The 23,877-nt window shown below is 36.9% G+C and overlaps 1 protein-coding gene across 8 annotated transcripts in view; it reads left to right on the top strand.

The window, feature by feature from the left end:
• Nucleotides 1-23,877, top strand: part of DNM3 (dynamin 3) — a 475,573-nt gene that overhangs the window by 400,058 nt on the left and 51,638 nt on the right. For all 8 annotated transcript variants that reach the window (XM_032463725.1, XM_032463729.1, XM_032463731.1 and 5 more), the window contains one exon: nucleotides 20,479-20,643. In XM_032463725.1, the coding sequence (XP_032319616.1) occupies nucleotides 20,479-20,643 (165 nt within the window). The remainder of the gene's footprint in view (nucleotides 1-20,478; nucleotides 20,644-23,877) is intronic.

Here is a 23,877-nt window from a genome sequence, read left to right as displayed (position 1 = left end):
TCATTTAGCTGTCTTTACAATCCGTGGAGATAGGTACAAAGGCAAGTTGAAACCCAAATCATTTTGGAAATAGGAACTCTCAAAAAAAAAAAAAAAAAACCTGCATAGTTTTTTTCACTCATATATATTATTACCAGTGTCAGAAATTTCCTTCTTAGGGCGAAGCTGAAAGATATACCTTGACTCCTCTTCATTTTAATTCAAAGATAGGACAACTATTTTCCATTTTATATGTAAGTATCCTAGATATTTTTGTATAGAATGACTTTCCTTCTCTCACCTAAAAAACCCAGATTTGTTTAATTTTTCTTCCAGGTCTACTTTCAGTGTTTTAATCAGTTTTATTGATGTCTGCTAAACATTCAAGTTCTCCCTTTCATTTGAGCAGGATGCAGAACCCCTGGAAGGGTCTGACCGCTCTGGAAACAATGGAGCCATTGTTGCTGGGCACACTCAGCTCCCCTCTTGGTCATGCATTCCAGCCATGTTTGCCTTTTAAAACTATACTACGGATTTAAGGTAGTCTGCGGTTCCTTGTAACACCTAGCTCTTTTTCTGCCCTGCTTACTTCAGCCAATCTGTCCTCCTCTTATAATCTTGTTTACTTTTTCTTTTTAGAACAAGGAGGGCACTCTTTAAAACAGAGTGAAGTAAGTTTAGGGTAAATGAAAGGAAATCTACTTCACATAGAGGGTTATAAACTTATGGAACTCATTAGTACCCAAAGGTGGTGCTGGCAGGAAATGTAAATGAATTCAGAAACGTCTTAGCCAAATTTATGAATGAGAGGATAAATGGCTACTAAGAAAACCAGGGCTCTGCCTGATTTTTACAATTGAAGTCAGAGAGTTGCTCCAAGCCCTCCCACAGGAGGTCCCTTGAGATATGTGGAGTCAGCTGACCTTGAGTCTGGCCCATGATGGGATTTCCTGAGCATCTCGTGTGCTCTCAGCACTTGTCTCTCCTCAGTCTCCCTGAGCCTCAGAAAGACCCTACTAGCCTGTTCTGGGATAGGCAATTTTCTTTTTAAAATAACTTTTTTTTGGGTAACTTTTCCTTTACCGTTCAACCATCTGCCTACCACAGTGCCAATTTATGACTGTCAGTTGGGGAATGGTGACGTCTGTCCAGTGGAAACTAGCTGAGATCACATTTGGATCTCAAAACATAGATACTTTCTTTTATGTAAAGTCAGACCCTTCTTTTTCCTGGGAATTTTCAGGCCTGAGACCATAAATAGCGTTTTCACTTTATCCTGTACTGTATCCTTGGTACAGCCTTCAATCCCTTAACCCCTTCTGCCTTTCCCAGATCTATATCTGCGGGGGTTCTCAGCCTAGGACACTTTAAAAAGTCACAGATGCTCCTGGCCTCATTCCCCACCAAGTAAATCACAGTCTTTGTGGGTGGGGCTCTGGCATCAGTATTCTTCAAAATCATCCCAGGCTGTTCTCGGCAGCCAGATTGTGAACCTGGCCTGACAGGTTGCTTTAGAGTATCCTTTCCACCAGAACACTCTGCTCAGCATCTCAGTGCAGTCTGAGGCATCATTCCACCACGGCCTCATCCTCTGGTGTTAAACATTCCTCAGTGATCACAGTGAAGCTCCATGCACCAGTCAACAACTCGGGGCCTTTATGCTATCTGCCATCTCTGTCCTTCCAACTGTGAACTCCTAGGAAAAGAAAGCTTGCTGTAAAAATCTGGTCCCTTGCCAATTCATGATACTCAACACTTAAGGACCTTGGCCTCCTTTTACTTGTCTCTGTTGACTCACCAAGCACCTCCTCCAAATACGATCTTCCTCCACATCCGTCCCTCACTTTCCTTCTCGGCAACCGTGTCTCCTCTTTCTTTGGGAGAATGTTGAGGCCAACCAGACGGAGCTGCCCAACACCCTTATCTTCATCCTCCCGCCTTCCTCTTCTTATCCTTCCCTTCAGTCTTCAAGAAGAAAAATTCCACTTCCATTTATTAACTCCTACAGAATACCAACAGTATGCAATGAATTAAAATACAGTGGAAAAGACCTACTTAGAGAGCAATTAACAATAATTCATAGGAAAACAAATTAAATTCTTAAGAAGCAATATTTAAATTAGTGATGAGTGTGTAGGAGAGAGAGATCAATTCTGATAATTGAGGGAAGATTATGACATAGAGACATAGACATTTGGACCAGACCTCAAATAATGAAAAGATTTTTAGCAGTCAGATATTAGGCAGAAAGCAAGTCAAATCCAAAGGGACAGGATGGCCAAAGGTACTAGGTTGAGATGTGCATGATTTGATCCAGAAATAGTGAACAGCCAGGTCTAGCTGGAATATGGCATAGAAGGTGAATCTGTCTGAATATTTCTCCTTTACCAATACACTGAGTCGCATTCCTTTTTTTACATCATATGAAATCTCGTGTGCACATCTACCTTCTCTGGTGTCTGACCTTTTGTCTAGGCTCCTTTTTAAACTTCACATATACGCATGTCTTCCCTGCCCTACAGGAGACATTTTTGACCCCGATTATCTTGATAAATACCATACCAGTACCTTGATTTCTCTGCCAAGCTCTCAGAATGTGACTTATACTTTATTTCACTCCCCTTTTCACAGTCCTCACCTCATCCTCCCCTTCCAGCTTCTGGACTCCCCGCCCACTTTCCCCACCCCTCTGCCTCTGTCCTCACCCCCGCACAAAGGCTCTGTTAAGGCTTCTCAGATCATGCAGACAAAAATCATTGGTTCATCTTCATTGTCTTTGGCCTCTTAGCAGTATCAGGCACCAGTGATGACAGCATTTTTCTTGGGAGTATTTTTATCTAGAGCAGCTGGGATGGTGCGTGCTCTCTGAGCTCCTCCCACCCCTCTTCCACACCTTGGTCTTTGCTGGTACTTCTTCCCCCTCCTTTTTTTTTTTTTTTTTTTTTTAATTTTATTATTTATTTATTTATTTAATTGAAGTACAGTCAATTACAACGTGTCAACTTCTGGTGTACAGCACAATGTCCCAGTCATGCATACACATACATATGTTGGTTTTCATAAATACATCTCCCTCCTTAACTGTGGGTATCCTGAAAGACTTTCCTCCCATCCTTACTTGTTTCATTTTGTTATTCGTACTTTTACCTGAGAACATTTATTGAGCACCTGCGCTAGGCCAAGCCCTTTGCTGAACACACATGAATTTGGACTTCTCTATACACCCGCTGATTTTAACATGCCTTCTGTTCTCAAGGCTCCAATTTCTACCTCTGCTTGAAAAGTTTCTAAATCTACACTTTCTGCTGTGACTTTTCACCTGGATACTCATTCCGTGATTCAGGTTACCAACACATACATCCTTTGCCTTTACTCAAACATAATTTGCTCAAAAATAAACTCATTTTCAGTGAAAATCAGTTTCTTTGCCTCAGTTGCTTTACCTTCTTTAATGAAGTCACCATCTCCCAGTCCTCTACGCTGGAAATCTGCTCATGATATTTTACCCTTATCTCTCAGTCAGTTTTGTATCCAGTATGCCACTACATTCTGATTGGTCTTGCTTAAGGATGCCCTGAAGATCCGTTCTTACCTGTCCATTTTTATAGCCACCCACTTGATCCAGGCTTTCATCACCTCACACGCAATTTACTACCATAGACAATAACCGCTCTCCCTGCTTCCAGTCTCTCCCTCCTTAAATAAATTCATCCTGTGAGCAGCGGCCATAGTAATCGTCCTATAACACCATCTGATCACACCCTTTCTGGTGACACCGCATGCCCACCACGTCACATCACATCTCTTTGGTCTACCTTGTTTCCCTTGCCTGCACGCCTTCTTGATGTCTGCACACCCCAGTACGATCAGGTCAAGTCTCACACACTTTTCTTTCCATAGCCTCGTCTGACTCCTGAAAACTCTAGAAACCTTCTCTCTTTGACAGCCAGTCACACTTAGAGGCTTTACCATACATACCACTTAGCACTTATTACATGCTGTTACTATGACACATTTTTCCTGTCTGTTAATCCGCTTCTCTCCAAATAGATGGTAAACTTCTTAGGAGCACAAACTGTGCTGTGCGTTTCCCTTTAACCTGTCAGAGGACCTTGTATATTTCTCATCATATGTTCTGTGTTTAATATGTGGTATGAATTAGTTGTAATAATTATCTATTCTTCAACAAACTGGTTTAGATCAAGATAAAGACTCTACAAGGACAACAGGAAATAGTGTTTACACTGTATCTAAGGGGGTCATTTTCTCCTCTACAACATTAGTATCTAGTCTGTGTATCAGTTTTAATGTAGCTGCCTCTTCCTAACTCAGAAGAGTCAGTAATCAGTGAGCCTTTAAATCTAAATACCAAATTATGGGAAATACAGGGAGTATAAGAATTTAAGTGATACCCAGAGGGATCCAATCTGCCTAATCCACACTGGAGACTGAATGGAATCTACAGCACAAGTGACCCTATTTGAAAAAACAAAACAAAACAAAACAAAACAAAAAGCAGCAACAGGTTACCAGAAAAAAGAGAGAGATAGCCTCACGGAGAAATCTATATATTGAAATAAACCTAAGAGATATAGCTACCAATCACAGTGTGCTACACTCACTTGGATTCCAATTCAAATACATAAACTTAAAAAACATTTTTTAAAAAACAACTGGAGAAATGCAATGTGGACATTGAATATCTGTAATGTTAAGAAATTATTACCAGTATTTTAGGTGTGATAATGGTATTGTGGTTATATTTGTGAAGGATCCTTTTCTTTTAGGAATGCATACTTAAATATTTACAGGTGAAATTATATGATGTTGGAATTTCCCTCAAAATTGTTGAGGAGGATAAGTGAAACAAGGATGGCCATGTGGCGGATTATTGAAGCTGAGTAATAAGTACCTACAAGTTAATTTATATTATTCTCTCTACTTTTACTTTTGTTTAAAATGTCCCAAATAAGAACGATTTTAAAACAGTCATTTACCATTTAAGCAATTCTTGTTGAATAATTTTGACCTGACAAAGTATTGCTATGCTTTTTGAAAAGAATCCTCATCTTTTACAAATACCAATTGAAATATTAATGCATGACATGGTGGGGGGAAAATGAAGTCACTGAGGTCATTGCTTTTTTTAAGTTAGAGTAAAACAAAACCACAAAATTTTTACACTGTCATTGAAAAAATTTCTTATCCCCAGGAATACATCCACAAACACCAAGTAGAGAAACGATACTTTAGAAAGTTTTGTAAAGCCTGTTCTGTATTTTACCTGTTTTTACCTAAAGATTATGCCAGTTTCAGGTAACACTTTGAGTGGTACATCCTGTACATGAGTGCATACAGAGAGAAAAAGAACCAAACACTGGGTTGTGTGAGTAGTTACAGTTCATAATGGTATAGGATTTGTCACAAGGGTAGTAACTTTAAAAATCATTTGTTTATATTCCAGTTAATATCAGCCTTCAGTGGATATGCATTGAGATGTGCTGAAACAGCCCTAGATTAAAAAAAATAAAAAGATCCCACAGGCTTTCTCCGATATCAATTTAATTGGTAAATTCAGTCTTAGCCCTCTGACAAATTTTTCAATGAAACACTGATTCTTAGCAAGTTTATCTGATTCGGGGGAGAAGGAGAGTCTTGTGTCTGACATTAGGATATTCATGAACAGTAAATAGTCATTAAGTGAAAATCGGATTCCAGCTGACTATCTGAAAAAACCACAAGTTAGAAAAATCACTCCTGGATGAATGAGAATTGAGTGCGATACCCATACCTTCATCACTTCGAGTGGATTTCTGTAAAGCATGTAATTCTCTCTCCTTTTCACCTTAAAGCCATATGTGCTCACTGAACTCCATTCTCATACTGACAGTATCTCAATAAAGTTTAAGTCAAGTGCACAACTGAGTCACTTAATGAGCTCATTTTATGCTCTCTCAAAGTCTCATTTGGCACTATAACCAAAAAGAAACTAAACTTTGTACACTTAACTAGGAAACACAGGATTTATCAAAGAGCCATTCTGAGAATATCAGTCTAATGTGAATATTTTTTAATCAGAATGAGTCAGGAGTACTGTTTAGCAGTGAAACTGGAATTTAAGAATAGGGTTATTAACATGTGTAATAATTTATAAAGTTATTTTAAATGAGCATGTATTTCTTTAGAACTTAAAAAGAAACCTTTATTTAAAAAAATGTGATACCAGGTACCTGCACTGTGTCTACACTGCCCAGTGAGTGGCCACTGTGGTTACTGAGCACTTGAGCTGTGGCCAGTCCCAACTGGGATGTGCGGTCGGTGAGAAGTGCATACTGGATTTCAGGGCTTGGTAAAAGGAAGGAAGAGAGGGAGGGGAGAGAGAGAGAGAGAGAGAGAGAGAGAGAGAGAGAGAGAAGATAAGAGAAGGGAAGGAAGGAAGGAAGACAGAAAAAGAAGAAGAGAAAGAATAAGGGAGGGAGGAAGGAAGGAAGGAAATCCATCTCATTAATCATTTTTATATTAATTATTTGTTGTATTAGTTTGCTGGGGCTGCCATAACAGAGTACCACATCCTAGGCAGCTTAAACAATGGAAATGTATTTTCTCACAATTCTGGAAGACAGAAATCTGAGCGCAGTGTGAGAAGGACTGGTTTTGTCTGAGACCTCGCTCATCAGCTTGTGGACAGCCACCTGCTGTTATCACCTGGTCTTCCTTCTGTGTGTGCTTCTGTCCAGATTTTCTCTCCTTACAAGGACATCAGTCATACTGGATTAGGGCATACCCTAAAATTCTCATTTTAACTGAATTACCTCTTTAAAGACCCTGTCTCCAAATGCAGTCCCATTCCGAGATAGAAGGAGTAGGAGTTAGGCCCTCTATAAAGGAATTTGGGGCAGATACAACTTAGCCCATAAACACATGTCGAAATGATAATATTTTGGGTATATTTGATTACATAAAACATTATTAAAATGCCTTTCACTTGTTTTGTTTTACTTTTTTCAATGTGGCTACAGAAATGTGGGTTGCATTGTATTTCTATTGGACAACGCTGCATTTTATTTCTTTGGAATGTTAAAAACATTGTACCCATCACCTGTCGGAGGAGTAGGAAGAAGTTCTAATTCTGAATAAGTGTCTCACTTTCTATTTAATTTCACTTTTCGTACTCAGCTTTACTGAGGTTTTGCTCAGGAGTAAAAGCAGTGAGATGGAATGCAAAGCACATGAAATGTGCACAAGGAAAATTAGCTCAGAGAGCTGTTTGGATCTTGCCGTCTTTATGATCTCAGGCACATCCTTTCCCCTCTTTGTACTTTAATTTCTTCTTCCTAAGAAAGAGAGAATAATAATGGCTGAAATTTATTGAGTGTTTATTATGTGCTGAACATTCTTCTAAATTTCTACCCTAGTAATTTATTTAATCCACACAACAAGCTTTTGAAAGGTAATAATGATAATTGGTACAATTATTACTCTATTTTGACAGAACACTGAAGCACACAGTGTTTAAGATTAATTAACCCGCCCAAGGTCCCAGAGTTAGTAAGAAGTAGAACTGAGTGGTCTAACTCGATTCCATCCTTTATTTCTTCCTGTACTTCTATCTCATAAATTGTTTTGAGGATCAATTGAGATGGTGTCTGTGAATGTATTTAAAAAATTTTTTTTGTTGAAAAATAGTCCGTTTGCAATGCTGTGTCAATTTCTTGTGTACAGCATAATACTTCAGTCATACGTATACATACATACATTTGTTTCCATATTCTTTTCCATTATAGGTTACTACAAGATATTGAATATAGTTCCCTGTGCTATACAGAATAAACTTGTTTATTTTATATATAGTAGTTAGTATCTACAAATCTCGAACTCCCAATTAATGACAGTTAATTTTATGCTCATTTTTCCTAGAAATAGTGAAGATAAAGCTATTGTTTTTCTTTTGATCAGCAAGTCTATACATCTTCCTTGACATCCTGATAATTTCAGAGCTAAAAAGAAGACTGTGTCTGTGTTTTTAGTACATTATTGAATCACAAGTCTTTAATTCAGAAATCATTATTTTATTTTGAAAGTAGATTGAAATAGATTGATTAGACATAAACAGTTGGCAGAGGGAGTATCAAAGTACTCACTAATAATAACATTTCTAGGAATTCTGAAGCCATAGTTAGGAAAAGAGAAATTTGGGGAAAATTGTGAATATATGCATTAATACATTTTCTCAGCAATATTTACATCTCTCATCTAAAGTTACCTTGTTATTCTGCAAAGAAACTACTTGATCAGGTCATAAAAATCATTACTTAGAACTGTAGATTCATCAGAGTCTGTTAGTGGTTACAGTCTGATTTCTGCTTCTAAACTACTTTTAAAACAGTCTAGGGGAAGAGAGTTTTTAGGAAACCACATCAATTTTTCTCTTACACCTCAAGTCATATTTACAAATTTTATTGACACAGCCCTCAGTACAACCTTATGTATACAAACTTTAAAATACTAAAGAATTTTTCTAATAATTGTACTGTTTTCATTAAATTTACCTTAGAATAGTTTTAATTTTATTATAAATGAAGCCATACGTCACTGATCTTTAAGCAATCTTGCCTCCCTTAGTTTTTACCACTTTGTGAGAAGTCAACAAAATTTGATAGCTGAAGCAAACATCCGGATTAAGGTGAAGCAAAGCACATGTTTTAATATATGTTCCATCCTCCATATTGTGAAGCAGGCAACACACACTCACACACACACACACTTTCTGAAGAGGGACAGAGAGAAGTAACAAAATACTCGATGGTTATAACTTCTGGTGTATAGATCTTTGTGCCATCAGTCTGATTTTCAATACCAGTAGTTTCAGCATCATCAGTATATTTTATTTTTATCAGCTTCATGGATTTCTGTTTTCTGCAAACTGAAATTTTGTGAAAATTGAGACAAACTCCTTTACATTTTGGTTTATTTCTTGATCGGGAGTGAGTATGTACTAAGACAGAAGTTCTGTCTTCGGCAACTTTGGAAGTACCTTTCTGATTCCAATGCATGTGCTGTCTATTTGGTGACCTGGACAGATGTGGTCCAGTGCTGTCACTAGGAAACAGTCCGCCTTTGAACATTGGAAACAAGAAATTTGTATCAGCTCAACCTGGCAAATTTCTTCTGATTTTACTTTCATCTCTCATATTAACAGAAATGAACCTAAATTTTCTAAAACAGCTTTAAATGTCTTATCTGGATCATCTGGCCATTGAGCTCTGGAATATCTGACAAGGTGTATTCACTAATTCATCTGTAGGGATGGCTGAAAACATTCTCTCGAGGCCTTTGGGAATTCTGCAGTTGAATCCAGATGACAGCTTTATCAACTAGAGGGTTCAGTGGACCTTGGAGAAATTTAAAACCCTTGACTATAGCTGCTTCTTTAAAGACTTCATTAGTTTTTACTACAGTCTTAAAAGAAGTAATGATTCTACCCTTTAAAGAGTTTTACTATTGTTTTTTTTAATTCATTGCATTATTTTTGTTCATTTTTACATGTTTTTGCATGTAAAGCAAGTGATATTGTATTTACTTTGAACTTTTATGATTATTTGCCTCATAATATAAGGAAGAATTCATTTAAAGCCACTCCACACCTATGCTGTTATTTTATTATGTAGTTTATCTGTTATGACCTTCCATGATGCTTTCATAATACTTGAGTTTATTGCCCCAGCTTTCTCTTAGACTTTACTAACTTTACTATAATGCATCAGTATCCATCTATGTAAATACTTTTGAAAATCAAAACAACTAACACATTTTGTTTTATAGTATCTATGATTTTTCTTACATATCTTTGTCCATCCTTCAGTCTTTATAACAAGATATAACAGTGTTCTGTCGCATAGACCTTATAACCCCTTAATACCCTACTTCTAAAATGAATAAGCTTTAAGAATATCTATTAAATGAATGGTGTGATGGATGTAATAATTTTAAATTGCCTTGCAGTTATGCATTTTTAGATAAGAAAAGTAGAATTCCTAAAGCATAGATTACTCTTGTGAGCTGGTCATTTTTTCCCCCTAATATTCAGGTGTTATCTTCTTACAAATGAAGCCACTAGGCTTTTCTTGTGATCCTAATATTTGGTTACTTGAATATGAAACATTTGTGGTGGTAGTGATGTTATAGAATTAGCAGCAACAGAAGAATCACATGGAATCAGAGAAGAGCCTTCACTGTGATCAACGTCATGACGGACTGTCCTATGTCTTGAAGGCATTTCTCACAAGACCATGCTTGGTTATCCTAGTAGCATTTGGAATCATGGGTTTCATTTCACCATGTTTGCAGATCACTTTTGCTGGTGGGGTGAGCATCAACCCGACCCTAATCAAGAATAGAGAAGAGGTAATATTATGTAACATGATATGTTCTGCCATCAGAATACCTGTAACAAATCCCAGCTCCACCACTTACTAAATGACTTTAAGCAAATGAATGAGCTTCTCCAGATCCTCATCTGTAAAAAAGGAATAATACTAATACTAATACTAATAATAATATCTGCTTCATATAGTTGCTGTAAGATTAAATGGGTTAATATATGTAAATCAGTTTGAAAGCTATCTGACATTTTACTATCATTTAGTGAGATTTTTTGCGCATCATAATTTTCAATGCAGAAATGTTTCCATATGGTGGAAGTTGGTCTACCAGTTTCATTGAAGAAAAAAAGAAAAATATAGCACATTAACTAGTATATGTGATAATATACTAAGAATGCATCAATGTAGTAATGGTGTCATCTAAGAATTGTCTGAGCATCATTTTAGTTTTACCTTTTTGTTGAGATTAACTGTGGAATTTGCTATCACCCAGTATGATCCCTGCCTTCAAGAAACTTTCATTTTGGTTAAGGAAATGGACATTTAAATACTTAACTAGATACAAGACAAAGGATGAAAAGTCTGAACTGAATGTTCAGAGGGTGTCATGTTTTAGCTGCAGTATTCAAAGATGTATAACATTTGCACTAAGCCATGAAGGATAAACAGGTGGAGATGCAAGAAAAAAGTTTTTAGGCTGAGGGAACACCATGAATAACTAAGTGTTTTATTCATTTGGACCCTTTAGAATATAAGTAACTGAAATTAAATTCAAGCATACTCAATTGTTTAAAAATAACAGAACAGTTTACTGGCTGGTGTAACTGTACAACCCAGAGGTAGATAGAGCTGCCACAGCTGGACCCAGATGTTCCGATAATGTCTTTAAGCATCTGCCTCTCTCCAAGTCTTAACTGTGCAGTTCTCTGTGTTGACTTCATTTGCTGGCAGGTTTGACCCCTCTTCACCCTGAGGCAGGCTTGCTCTCAGGCTTACATCTTAAAAAGCTTTCATTCCTAACTGAAAGGGAGCGTCTCTTTCCTAGCAGATGTTAGGAAATGTGACAAATGTGCTGTGATTGGCTTCCCTTGGTCACATGCCATCTGTCATCACCGAGGCCAAGCCAGATGGGTGTACAGAGGGACTTGGCCTGATCAGTGCAGTCCCATCTAACCACCAGGACTGAGAGTGGGGAGAGGAGGCTTCCTGAATTTACGTCTGGTCTACCAACAGAGGAGGGATGGTGCAAATGTGATAGAATAGAGAGGATGAAGATGGATTATTTTTTTGACTCATCTTTCTCTCCCTTAGAGAATGCTGTGAACTAAAGATGAATCATTTGTGGGACCATTGTAATTCCCCGTCACAGCCTCCCTGATTGTCTTCTCTGAATTCTTACAGCATCTATATACTCCACTAAGCAATGTAACATTGAATCACATACTATTTTATAATCTATAGTGAGACTGTGTGTTAGTCAGCGTTATATCTGTCTCTCTAACTATACAACTACCTATGAGTTTTTTGGTAAGAAATTGACTCACATAATGATCAAGGCTGGCAAGTCCAAAATCTGTAGGATGGGTTAGCAGGCTGGAGACCAAGAGAACCAGTCTTCCTGTTTGAGTCTGGTGGCTCGAGAATTCTGCTAGAGAATTCTCTCTTGCTGGAGAAGTCCAGTCTTTTTGTCCTATTCAGATCTTCAACTGATTGGATATGGCCCACTCATATCTTGGAGAACAGTCTGCCTTATGGAAAGTCCACAAGTTTAGATGTTAATCTCATTCAAAAGCACTCTCACAGAAACACTCAGAATAATGTTTGTACCAAATATCTGGGTACTCCATGCCCCAGCCAAGTTAACACACAAAATTCACCATCACAGGTTGTTTTTTATGTTTACCCTTATTTTATCTGTTCCCATTCTCTTTGGAAATATTTCAGTTCCTGTTTTGCTGTTCCAGAGAAATGTAATTATTTTTGCACCAAAAAGGAAATTTTTATCAGTTGATTTCAATTTCAGTTCTTTTTTGGAAAAGGGTTTTCTTTATGACAAAGTTAAATTGTAAACAAACAGATATTTTTCCTAATAGTTAATACTTGAAAAATAGCTTTAGCCCTTTTGAAATTACTAATATTATCTAAAGCCAAAAATGGTGGTGAGGGGACTGGTTATTTTTAAAGAAAGTGTTTAAATTGTTCTATTTAGACTGTTTTGTTGGGATGAAAGGTTGCTATTTTATGCGAAGCCAACTCAGTATATAGAGATTGAAATTTTCCAAAAATAAATAGTCCCAGTTTTAGAAAGAATTCTTAAGATTGTTTAAGTAGCAATATTCGATAGTATGTTTAAAATATTTGATATATTTTTCATATTTATGAACTTATCTGTTGTATCAATACAAGCCTTTAGATTAAAAGCTAGATTGGAATTATTATAACTTCTAGGAGGGCCTCAGGCAGAGTACGTAAGTTTTCAGATTTCTCTAAGAATCCTGTATCCATGTTTTTATTTAGTTGTGGAAAAAAGCAATCGTTTCAATGCATCTTAAATGCAAATACAATTACTGTCACTTATATGAGGGAAGTCCTCCCACCTCTTATTCTTCTAAATCCGTTATCCCTTGCTGTCACCATCCAAGTAATTTTAGAGCCTTAGACATATGCTGGCCCCAGACAGAAATATACTCTTAGGCAGCTGTTGGGCTGAATGAGAGTTAAAAAAAAGAAAAAGATATATAGCTACGTCAGAATTAAGATAGGTTTGTTGTTATTGTTTCTACTCAAGTAAATATCTTTAAAATCCTGAGGTTTCTTTATAATGGCTGTTGAATTTCACATTAATCTTACATAGTTTTGTAATGTTTATCATGTTGCTATTTAGGGATGAAAAGCTCTAGAAAGAAGAAAAAGGTAACAATAGGTAAAGGAGAAGAGTTAAGGAGGAATAAAACTGAAAATAACAGACAAAGTTGGGTCCTGCCTGCAAACCTAGTGCTCATCCACGGGATAACCTGGATCGGATTGGGCTCGGTGTTTTCTCCTGTGTTAGGGATGTTTCTTACAGATGAGAGAGGCAAATAGACACCTTCTTTGCTTCCCAGCATTTTGACTACAGATAATGGCTCAAATCTATAGACATCCTCAGACCAGGTCATTAGGATCTTTATATCACTTGAAATACAATTCTCGATGCAGATAACTATGTGTCCTTCCCAAGCAAAGAAGAGGATGTGCATGGAGAACTAAGTTCTGGGAATCCAGGAGGTCGTACCTTATAGTAACTCCCTAGTTATCTGGACCTCAGTCACTCAGGTTCCTGCTGACACAGAAATCCAGTCCCTCAAGAAATGGCCTGGGTTGTTCTTTTCCTCATTTATCCCATAATATTTATGAAGCTCCTGCTGTATATACAGCACTATGCTAAGTACTAGGGATAAAATAACAAGTGTGATCTCTCAGTCCCGGTCTTTGAAATCTCACCCAGCTCTGAAGGTCCATCTCAAACATTGCCATCCATAAAACCTCCCTGTGAAACCCACCAAGCTTGAGCCCACCCTGCCCATCCAACTCACTAACTCATCCGACACTGTGTCCCCTGCCACAAGCCAGGCCTGTGATTTTAGACATGCTTTGTATCTCCCACGTCCACCTGAGACACTGAATAAACATATACACAAAATGTTATGATAACTCACAGAGGAAAAAATGTGACAATGAGTGTGTATATGTCCATGAATGACTGAAAAATTGTGCTGAACACTGGAATTTGACACAACATTGTAAAATGATTATAAATCAATAAAAAATGTTAAAAAAAAAAAAAAGAAAAAAGAAAGAAAGACAGACAATAAACCAGTAAGCAAAAAAAAAAAAGAAATGCCTGTCCCACAGTGCCGGACTATAGCCTAGGCTGTCCTCAATGGCTTTCTGGAGCCCGTTTCTCCCATAGTTTTTTGTTTTTTTTTTTTTTTTTTTTTTTTTTACAAGTTTGGTTGCCTGCCTTTCTAGCCTCTACAAATTAGAAGTAAATGGCTAGGAGTGAGGAAAGGGTTTCAGTGAAACATTCTCTCATCATTCTAAGTGAAGTAAGCCAGAAAGAGAAAGAAAAATACTGCATGATATCACTCATATGTGGATTCTAAAAAAAGAAGACATTAATGAACTCATCTACAAAACAGAAATTTCGGGGGAGTGATGTAGCTCAAGTGGTAGAATGCATGCCTAGCATGCACAAGGTCCTGGGTTCAATCCCTAGTATCTCCTCTAAAAAATAAATAAATAAATGAACCTAATTACCTTCCCCTCCACCAGAAAAAAAAAGAAAGAAAGAAAGAAACAGACTCACATAGTAAACAGACTTATGGTTACCAGGGGGAAAGGGGGTAAGAAGGGATAAATTGGGAGTTCGAGATTTGCAAATATTAACTACTATATATAAAACAGATAAAAAACAAATTTCTTTTGTATAGCACAAGGAGTTATAGTCAATATCTTACAGTAACATATAACAAAAAAGAATAAAAAATATGAAATGAATATATGTATGTATATGTATGACTGAAACATTATGTTGCACACCAGAAATTGACACACTGTAAGTGACTATACTTCAATTTAAAAAAAAAAAACCTAAATAATTTGGGGCTGGAAAATGCAAAGCAACATTACCATAGTAACGGTATTTTCATAATGACGACCTGCTCCACTAAGAAAGGTTAAACAATACTTTTCACTCTTTGTTTAAGGTCATGGAGAATTGTATAACAATAATAAGACGCTTTAAAAGGGGCAAGCATTGGTTATCTGGAAAAGTCACTGTGGAGACCTGGAGATGGTCTCCCAAAAGTTCTCCACTGGTGAGAAGAGAGGCAGCAAACCCCCCGTTAGCTCCATTGTACGTTCATGTGCCTCTTATTGCCAGGATATGTTGGGTTTCTATTATTCCACTTTTAAAGAGTTGTAGTCACCAGCCTTACTGAGATGGCTTCGATGATCCTTAAAGAAGCCTACTACATAATTAAGTAAGAGATTTAAGGAAAGGAAGGAGATTAAAAACAAAACACATGAAAAATAGATAGACATCCTGGTCAAGCCCAGACCTTCCATAATGGATGCTTTAAGGTATGGTGGGAATTACATCTGATTTGGCTTTTTCATTATTTCGCCTGTTAGAGTTTCAGGTCTTCAGGAGAAAGCTTTTAAACTAGAATTTTGTAAAGCAGCCCTTTTCTTGAATACTATGCAAATAATTTCATAAGAAAGAAAGTTATGGTATTAATTTTTATAAACAATTTTGCATTTAAAGTGCTAAGTTGTTATTTTTGACTATTAAAATTGCATTAGACCTCTCAAAATCTATTTAGAAAAAGAATGGCAATAGGAAGGCCGGCCCATTGTATTTTTCAGAAGAAAGCTGGTTTTCACAATATTATTCACATTTTGTAAACAGCATCAGTGAACCTGCACATGAAAGGTTAAATGTTTGCAGACCATTCTTTTTTGCCTCAAAGATCAGAGACAAATTACTATTTTTATTTTACATTCCCTTGATGAGGATAATGATAAACATCTGTCATTTCAGTGCTTAGATTGCAAAGAATCCTACTGCAATCCTATAATTTAAACAAAGGAAAAAATACATAGTCATACACAGTATTCATACGGAAAAGAGCATGATGGAGAATTTGCTTAAGACTGGGGGTTAGAGAAAAGGGAGCATTTGCTCTCTACAATTTCTCAGTTAAAAGAAAAACTCCATGTATTTAATTTTTCCCATTCATCTTAGACATGTTAGAACGGGCACTTACTCCTTCTTTCTTTCTAATATCAGAAAAGAAATTAAATTTGCATTTTGAATTCTATGACTCCCCATCGTGTCCATGGTATTAACAAGGTAGTTAAGAGTTGCATGTGACTGTGTGTCTACTGGTGTTTCCAGAAGCTAAAGAGAATTTCTGATTGTTTTACTGGTTACTCTGGAATGCTTCTATTTTTTTTTTTTAATGTTGAGAATTAAAACGTTCAGTGTTCTCCATTCAGTTTGGCACATTGCTTATTAATTGCCTCCAGTTTCAAAAAGGGAAGGTCAGTGTCTTTTGCATACTTTGATATGCAAAAATGCAAGTAAGGCAAAGTGTTAGGAATAGTGTGAAGTGGGAAAATTCAGTGTTTCTATATGAAAATATGGATGGTGATATAATTTTCCTGGTGTTTCGTATTCCTGGAGGTTCTTTTAATACTGTTTATTCTGGTTTTCTCTTTTGGCTGAATTATTTATTTATTTATTTATTTATTTATAGAAATATCAGTATTTAAATGATATCTTTTTCTTAGAAACTCTTTTTGCATTTCTTATTTTATCTGTGAAACTGACTTGATCTATTACGGATGTTTCCCTGTTTCATAATATCTCTTGATTTTTTTATATGTAGGAAAAAAAAGGAAACAGGTTTAACATTATATTCATCTTAAATTTATTGAACACATTTCAGCTCTCAGAGCCTCAGGATGCTCCTCTGTAGGGTGACAATAACAATGGTACCCACCTCCTAAGGTTGTGGTATGAATCTCCTATGTAAAGTGCTTAGCACAGTACATGGAACACAGTAAGTTCTCGATAAATGTTCCTGGGAGAGGTAGTATGTTGAGGCTGAAATGCTGTCATCCCCACCCGTTAAATCCAGCAGTAAAATCCCAGGATGTTTCAGATCAGAGAGACAAACTGAATTGAATTGTATCCACTGTGGAGATTAATATTGCTTTATGTAAAAGATGTTTTCCTCACAAAGCTGTAGGTCAAGTGTTCTCACTTATATGTGTGTGTGTGCGTGTGTGTGTATATAAACACATATATAATTTCATAATCATTTTATCATCCTCACTATAATCAAGTAGTAGTGGATCCTAACTCATCAACCTGGGGTTTCTCTGGTGTCCAGTTTCTCTAACAAGTAGGCACTCTTGGAGACCCTGAAATGCACAGAGGCAGCTTCCTTGATTTAGGTGAATCCTCGTGTAGTGCTAACTCCTCCCCTTCTCCTCATTGGCTGGTGCAGCAAGCTCTGTGCTAGATGCTGAGAAGGGAGAGATGAACAAGACCCCGGAGTCTGATAGGGGGAGAAGCATAAAAATAGGCTGGTATTAAATAATAAAAGTAGTACAGGACACAGATGAAGTACAGTGTGGGGAGTGGCGGAGGATGTAAGGGCCATCGGGAGCTCATCTAGAAGAGATGATGTTGGAGCTGGGTTTTGAAAGATTAAAAAAGGCCTTCACAGATGGGAGGAAGAGATTCCAGGCAAGGGGTTTAGCTTGTGGGAAACATGGAGGTATAAAAAAATACAGTTTGCCATTTTTTTATTGCCTGAACTGAAAATGTCTTATGTTCAAATTTTTCATCTTAAATTTTCATAATGTGTATTGGGATTCAGGTAACTCATCTAACTCTTATTCCATGAATATTCAGAAAGGAAGAAGGGAAACTAACATGTATTGAGCACCAATGAAGCCCTTGGCTGGGTCATTTCATATGCCTTATCTCATTTAGCTTCTCCAAGTTTTCCCCATGTTAAAGTGTGTCCCCAGGTAAAAGATGGGGAAGCTGGGGCTCAGTTACATGAAGTGAAGGGTGGCCACACAATCAGTATGTGATAAAGCCTGAATTTGAACCTGAAGTTTTCACTTTCAAGTACATATTCTTAAAATGATATCACTGTTACCACCGATCTTTAGAACTTGAGTTCAGCGTGGAGCACAACTGCAGTGATTTTTATGCCCTGGAAAGAAGTCTGGGAACATGATTGGTTGTTTTTTCTTTTTTCCCTCCCATGGCTTTTTACCTATTTATCCCAGGTCCTATTGTGCTAATATCATGACTACATAAGACCTGATTGAATTCTTTCTTTTGGTGACCAAACCATTGGAAAAGAAATGGTATAGGAAACGACTGTCTTTTTTTTTTTTTTAATTGAAGTACAGTCAGTTACAATGTGTCAATTTCTGGTGTACAGCACAATGTCCCAGTCATGCATGTACATACATATATTCATTTCATACTCTTTTTCATTAAAGGTTATTACAAGATATTGAACATAGTTCCCTGTGCTATACAGAAGAAAATGGGTTTTTAATCTATTTTTATATATAGTGGCTAACATTTGCAAATCTCAAACTCCTAAATTTATCCACTCCCACCCCCTTTCCCCATAAGATTGTTTGCTATGTCTGTGAGTCTGTTTCTGTTTTGTAGATGAGTTCATAGTGTCCTTGTGTCTTCTTTTTTTTCGATTCCACATATGAGTAAGATCATCCGGTATTTTTCATTCTCTTTCTGGCTTACTTAACTTAAAATGACAATCTCTAGATCCATCCATGTTGCTACAAATGGCATTATTTTATTCTTTTTTATGGCTGAGTAGTATTCCATTGTATAAATATACCATAACTTCTTTATCCAGTCTTCTGTCATTGGACATTTAGGTTGCTTCCATGTCTTGGTTACTGTATATAGTGCTGCTATGAGCACTGGGGTGCATGTATCTTTTTGAATTAGAGTTCCCTCCAGATATATACCCAGAAGTGGGATTCCTGGATCATATGGTAGGTCTATTTTTAGATTTTTGAGGAATCTCCTTACTGTTTTCCATTAATGGCTGCACCAAACTACATTCCCAATAGCAGTGTAGGAGGGTTCCCTTTTCTCCACACCCTCTCCAGCATTAATTGTTCATGGACTTTTGAAACAACTGTCATTTTTATAAACTTCCAATCCCCTCTCTTACTGTTGTAGCAGTAGGATGCCCCAGAATGTCCTCCAGTTGTCACCCTGAAGTATGGCATCAGACTCTTAGGACTGGACAATGATTGTTGTGTTTTAGAGTGAGCACATGTTAATATTTTTAAGGTGTTAAAAGAGCAACAGAAGTCTATGTAAATATTTAGAACTAATTTCCATCTATCTTTGTTATGGTTGATTTTGTGGCCTACAAATATGCCTTGCGCACATGTGTATTGATCCAAAGTTAAGCTTGTCATTTATAGATCCATATAAACTGTTCAGCAGAGTGCTTTGTCAGGAACTGACTGGATGATTGAAAACCTAGCAAATCAAAGTATGTACATTTCCAAAGAAAAGTACTTCATGTCCACATTGGAAGCAATAAAGTATTCCTTCCCCCTCTTTTTTTTGCATTCATAATTAAATCTTTCCAAATGCTAGAAAGTAGCCAGACCACTAACAATATTTGTATCATGTTCTGGGGCTTAGATGGTTCAGCCTGACTTGGAATGGAGACCATTTGTTCTAAATTGATTTCAATGCCAAGCCAATAGGTCAGCCCTTAATGATGAAGATGCCATTCCAGCCCAGCCTCTGGTGGATAAGCCAAAATTAATTAACTCAAGTTGCATAGTATAGGAAACAGATGCTTCTCTCATGTTGCACAAATAAATTCTTTGTGTATAGATGTGTTCTGTTTTATTCAAAGAATAACAAGTTGGAAGTTATAATTGAAAGTTTTTCACAATGGAGCCAGCCTTTAGTAGTGATGACAGAAGCATGAGTTTATATAACAAATTCCAGCAAGTGCATGGAAAAATGAATTATCCTCTATATCTCTTATTTTGGCTCCAGGCCAGGCCTAGGAGATTTGCTTTTAAATCCAAGCTGATCCAAATGCTGATCCATTCCAGAGCAGACCTAGGACTTCCAGGACAACACCAAGGTTATTTCTAATCTGTAGAATCCCTGGAGAGGTTTATATCTGCCTCATACGTTTGGATTCAGTTCTCTGGCCAGTTTGCAAATGGCTGAAGATTAGATTGTTCTCTAGAGGTCTGTTGTTAGGTGCACTGTTTATCTGGTTATTCATCTAAACATTCATTCAGAATTACAATACTTGCTTTTCCTAGGTTGTGGCAGGCTCAAGGTAGAATAATGACTGCATGACTCTGATCTCTTTTCAGAATTCATGGCTGTTTGATAAGGTAAAGATATTACCATCTAGTAGTAAGACTCCAGATTCAGTAAACAGGAGTCAGTCATCTGACAATGTCCGGTACTTTTTTCCTTCTGAATAAATGGGAAATAATCCATGTTTTCTTTCCTTTCTGTCAGACTGAAAATGATGAAAATGGCCAAGCAGAAAACTTCTCAATGGACCCCCAGTTGGAGAGGCAAGTGGAGACCATCCGCAACCTCGTAGACTCCTACATGTCTATCATCAACAAATGTATCCGAGACCTGATTCCAAAAACGATAATGCACCTTATGATCAATAACGTAAGTGATTATAAACTGTCTCCCTTGAACTTCCTACCCACCCTAGTGTGGAAATTGCTCACATTCTCTTCAGCTTCTCTGTGATATTTTCTGGATGGTTGAAATACCTATTACCTAGGTTTATCCTTTTCCATTACAAGTGATAGATGATTGACCAGTGGAAGAGAATTTAGGGAAGAAAACATAAAACTTCTAGCTACAGTACTGTGGTATTCCCTGTTGGCCATCTCCTCAAGGAGGGCATGAATTTGCTTATAGTAAAGCAGAGAGAAAATTCTATAGTCAGGGTGTAAATCAGTTGCAAAGCCAGCAATAAAACCAGATAGCCTGGCTGCTAGACTTTGAGATTAAAGCCAAAGATATTTATTCTTTTCTACACACACACACACACACACACACACAATATGGTAATATGACTATTTTCACCTTCTAAAAACTATGGAATGTTATCTTAACCTGGGAATGGGCTTTTTGCCCTTTTCCCTTGGATACAAAGTCAGTCACCTTTTCTTTTCTAAGGTAAAGATGGTAGAGCCACAGAGCTCAAAGTTCCTGCTCGACTAGCCACCAGTTGACCTATACTGCATAGAATCTCTCCCTTTTCATGGTCATTTTTATAGCAGTCAGGATAGGGTACTTAAATTACATGGTCTAGTTTGGTTCTTTTGGTAGCTCCTTTGTTAAAGTACAAGTAATATTTATTTGAGAATGTATTTTTTAGATAAGGTAGGTTATAATGGGGTGTTTTATAGCAAGCTTTTCTGACTCTTGAAAAGTGAGACACCAACAGTTTTATTCCTGGTTATCTTCTAAGGACACCTTTTTGTTTCAGTCAATGATATATTATAAACATTTGTTTATAACAAATAAAAATTAGGTGGTAAAGTACTGAAAAGACCCCCACACTAGAATTCAGGTGAAACCTGGATTCTACCCTGGTTCTGCTACAGACTCTGTTAACTTAAGACAAATCACTTAAATTTATTATATCTATTACCTCCATATGTAAAATACTAATCATAGAATAGGCACCTGGCTTAGGGATTTGTTCCTGAAGATAATGTATATGACACTACAATGAAAAATGCAATTTAAGAGACTAATATGGCTACCTACTTAAGAACTATAAATAGCCATTATCCATATTTTAAGATTCCTTTCTGGTATAGCCATTATGGAAAACAGTATAGAGAGTCCTCAAAAAACTAAAAATAGACTTACCATATGATCCAGCAATCCCACTCCTGGGCTTATATCTGGAGGAAACTCTAATTCAAAAAGATACGTGCACCCCAATACTCATAGCAGCACTATATACAATAGCCAAGACATGGAAGCAACCTAAATGTCCATTGACAGATGACTGGATAAAGAAGTTATAGTATATTTATATAATGGAATACTACTCAGCCATAAAAAAGAATAAAATAATGCCATTTGCAGCAACATGGATGGACCTGGAGATCATCATTCTAAGTGAAGTAAGCCAGAAAGAGAAAGAAAAATGCCATATGATATCACTCATGTTTGGAATTTTGAAAAAGAAAAAAGAGGACACTAATGAACTCATCTATAAAACAGAAACAGACATAGTAAATGATCTATGGTTACCGAGGGAATGGGGGTGGGAAGGGATAAATTTAGGAGTTTGAGATTTGCAAATGTTAGCCACTATATATAAAAATAGACTTAAAAAACCTAAATATCTTCTGTATAGCACAGGCAACTATATTCTATATCTTGTAATAACTTTTAATTTAAATGAATATATGTATGTATATGCATAACTGGGACATTATGCTACATACCAGACATTGACACATTGTAACTGACTATACTTCAATTAAAAAAAAAAAGATTCCTTTCAAAATTCTGTTTCTAAATATGCCCATCCATTTGTTGTTCAGGATCTGTTGGTTTCTTGACTTTAAGAAGCCACCAACAGTCACGTGAGCAATCTTGTTTTTAACTCTATCTTTGTATACATTTCGTTTATTCAAATAAGGTTATTAGGATGCTTTGAAGTATCAGCAGCAGGTAAACAATGTATTGGAAATACATTGGAAACTATAAATTGTATTTTTAAGCCTGATCAATGGCCTGACCTGAAGCAAATCATTTGGCCCCTCTGAGTTGAAATCAGTTTTAAAACTGCAGTAAGAACCCTGAGCTGCCCCACAGAATTGTCAGAGAACTTAATAAATGTGGCTAGATGCCATTTTGAAAAATATAAAGTACTAAACAAACAGTCTGTGTATTTCTAAAATTACCCTCTTAACTTCACTTAAATGAGTTCAGGTTGTTTTGCGGTGGGATCCAGGCACTTGCTTATTTAAACATTTTCCTGATTAAGTATCATTTATCTTTTCACTGTTTTACCGAGAGTCATTAGTGCTGCCATCAGTTCAAACGCTTCTCTGCTCTGTACGATATTAAATCATCCGCACAGGAAATAGCACTTCCTGTCTATAGCTGTGAGGACTGGCTTGACATAAATTAGTTAAAGGGAAGGAAAAAAAAAACCCTATTGCAGATTTATCCTACTTTCACCTTCTCAAGGAAGACACACACACAAAAAGGAACATGAGGGTAATAGCCCTCTCCCCTCACCAGCTGTGCTCACTTGCTTTATGAACTGGCTAAACCCCCATCTACGGAGGATTCACCATGGAAGTGAGGTTCTGCTAGTTGTCTTGAGGGGAGATCTCACAGAAGAGTCATGAGAAAGGAGGCTTCAAGTGAGACTTGATCTCCAGGGTCAAACCTCAAAGCAGAGATGAACAGGACTATGGAGAAAGCAAAAACATCATGTCGTGCTGGATTCTTAAGAAATTATGGTTATCATTATTTAAATTTAACTTTTCCGATCTACCAGAAAGTAGTTTTACATGTCTAGGGTGATTGCTTTTCTCTGAGTATTATTTTTTTTCCTGCTTTCTTACTGCATCTGTAAAAATGTATCATTTTATATATGCAATATATATTTTACATTTCTACAAATAATTCTGTATACTTCAAAATACAAATCCCTTTTTTCAGACGTACTCATGTTCTCGTGCCATCTTATTGTACGGAACATCTGAGCCTTTTTCATTCTTTCCGAAAGCAGCCTATTGCGTACAAGGAACAGAAACACAGTGAACACCCAGCACTGTGGCATGCACATATGTCGATTTTTTAACTTGGTTTAACGTGACGAGATCTTCAAGTGAGAGAATTAATCATAGAATCACA

The sequence above is a fragment of the Camelus ferus genome, chromosome 21 (assembly GCF_009834535.1).
Source record: "Camelus ferus isolate YT-003-E chromosome 21, BCGSAC_Cfer_1.0, whole genome shotgun sequence".
NCBI classification, from domain to species: domain Eukaryota; kingdom Metazoa; phylum Chordata; class Mammalia; order Artiodactyla; family Camelidae; genus Camelus; species Camelus ferus.
The sequence above is the reverse complement of the archived record's forward strand: the minus strand, read 5'-3'. Positions and strand labels throughout refer to the sequence as shown.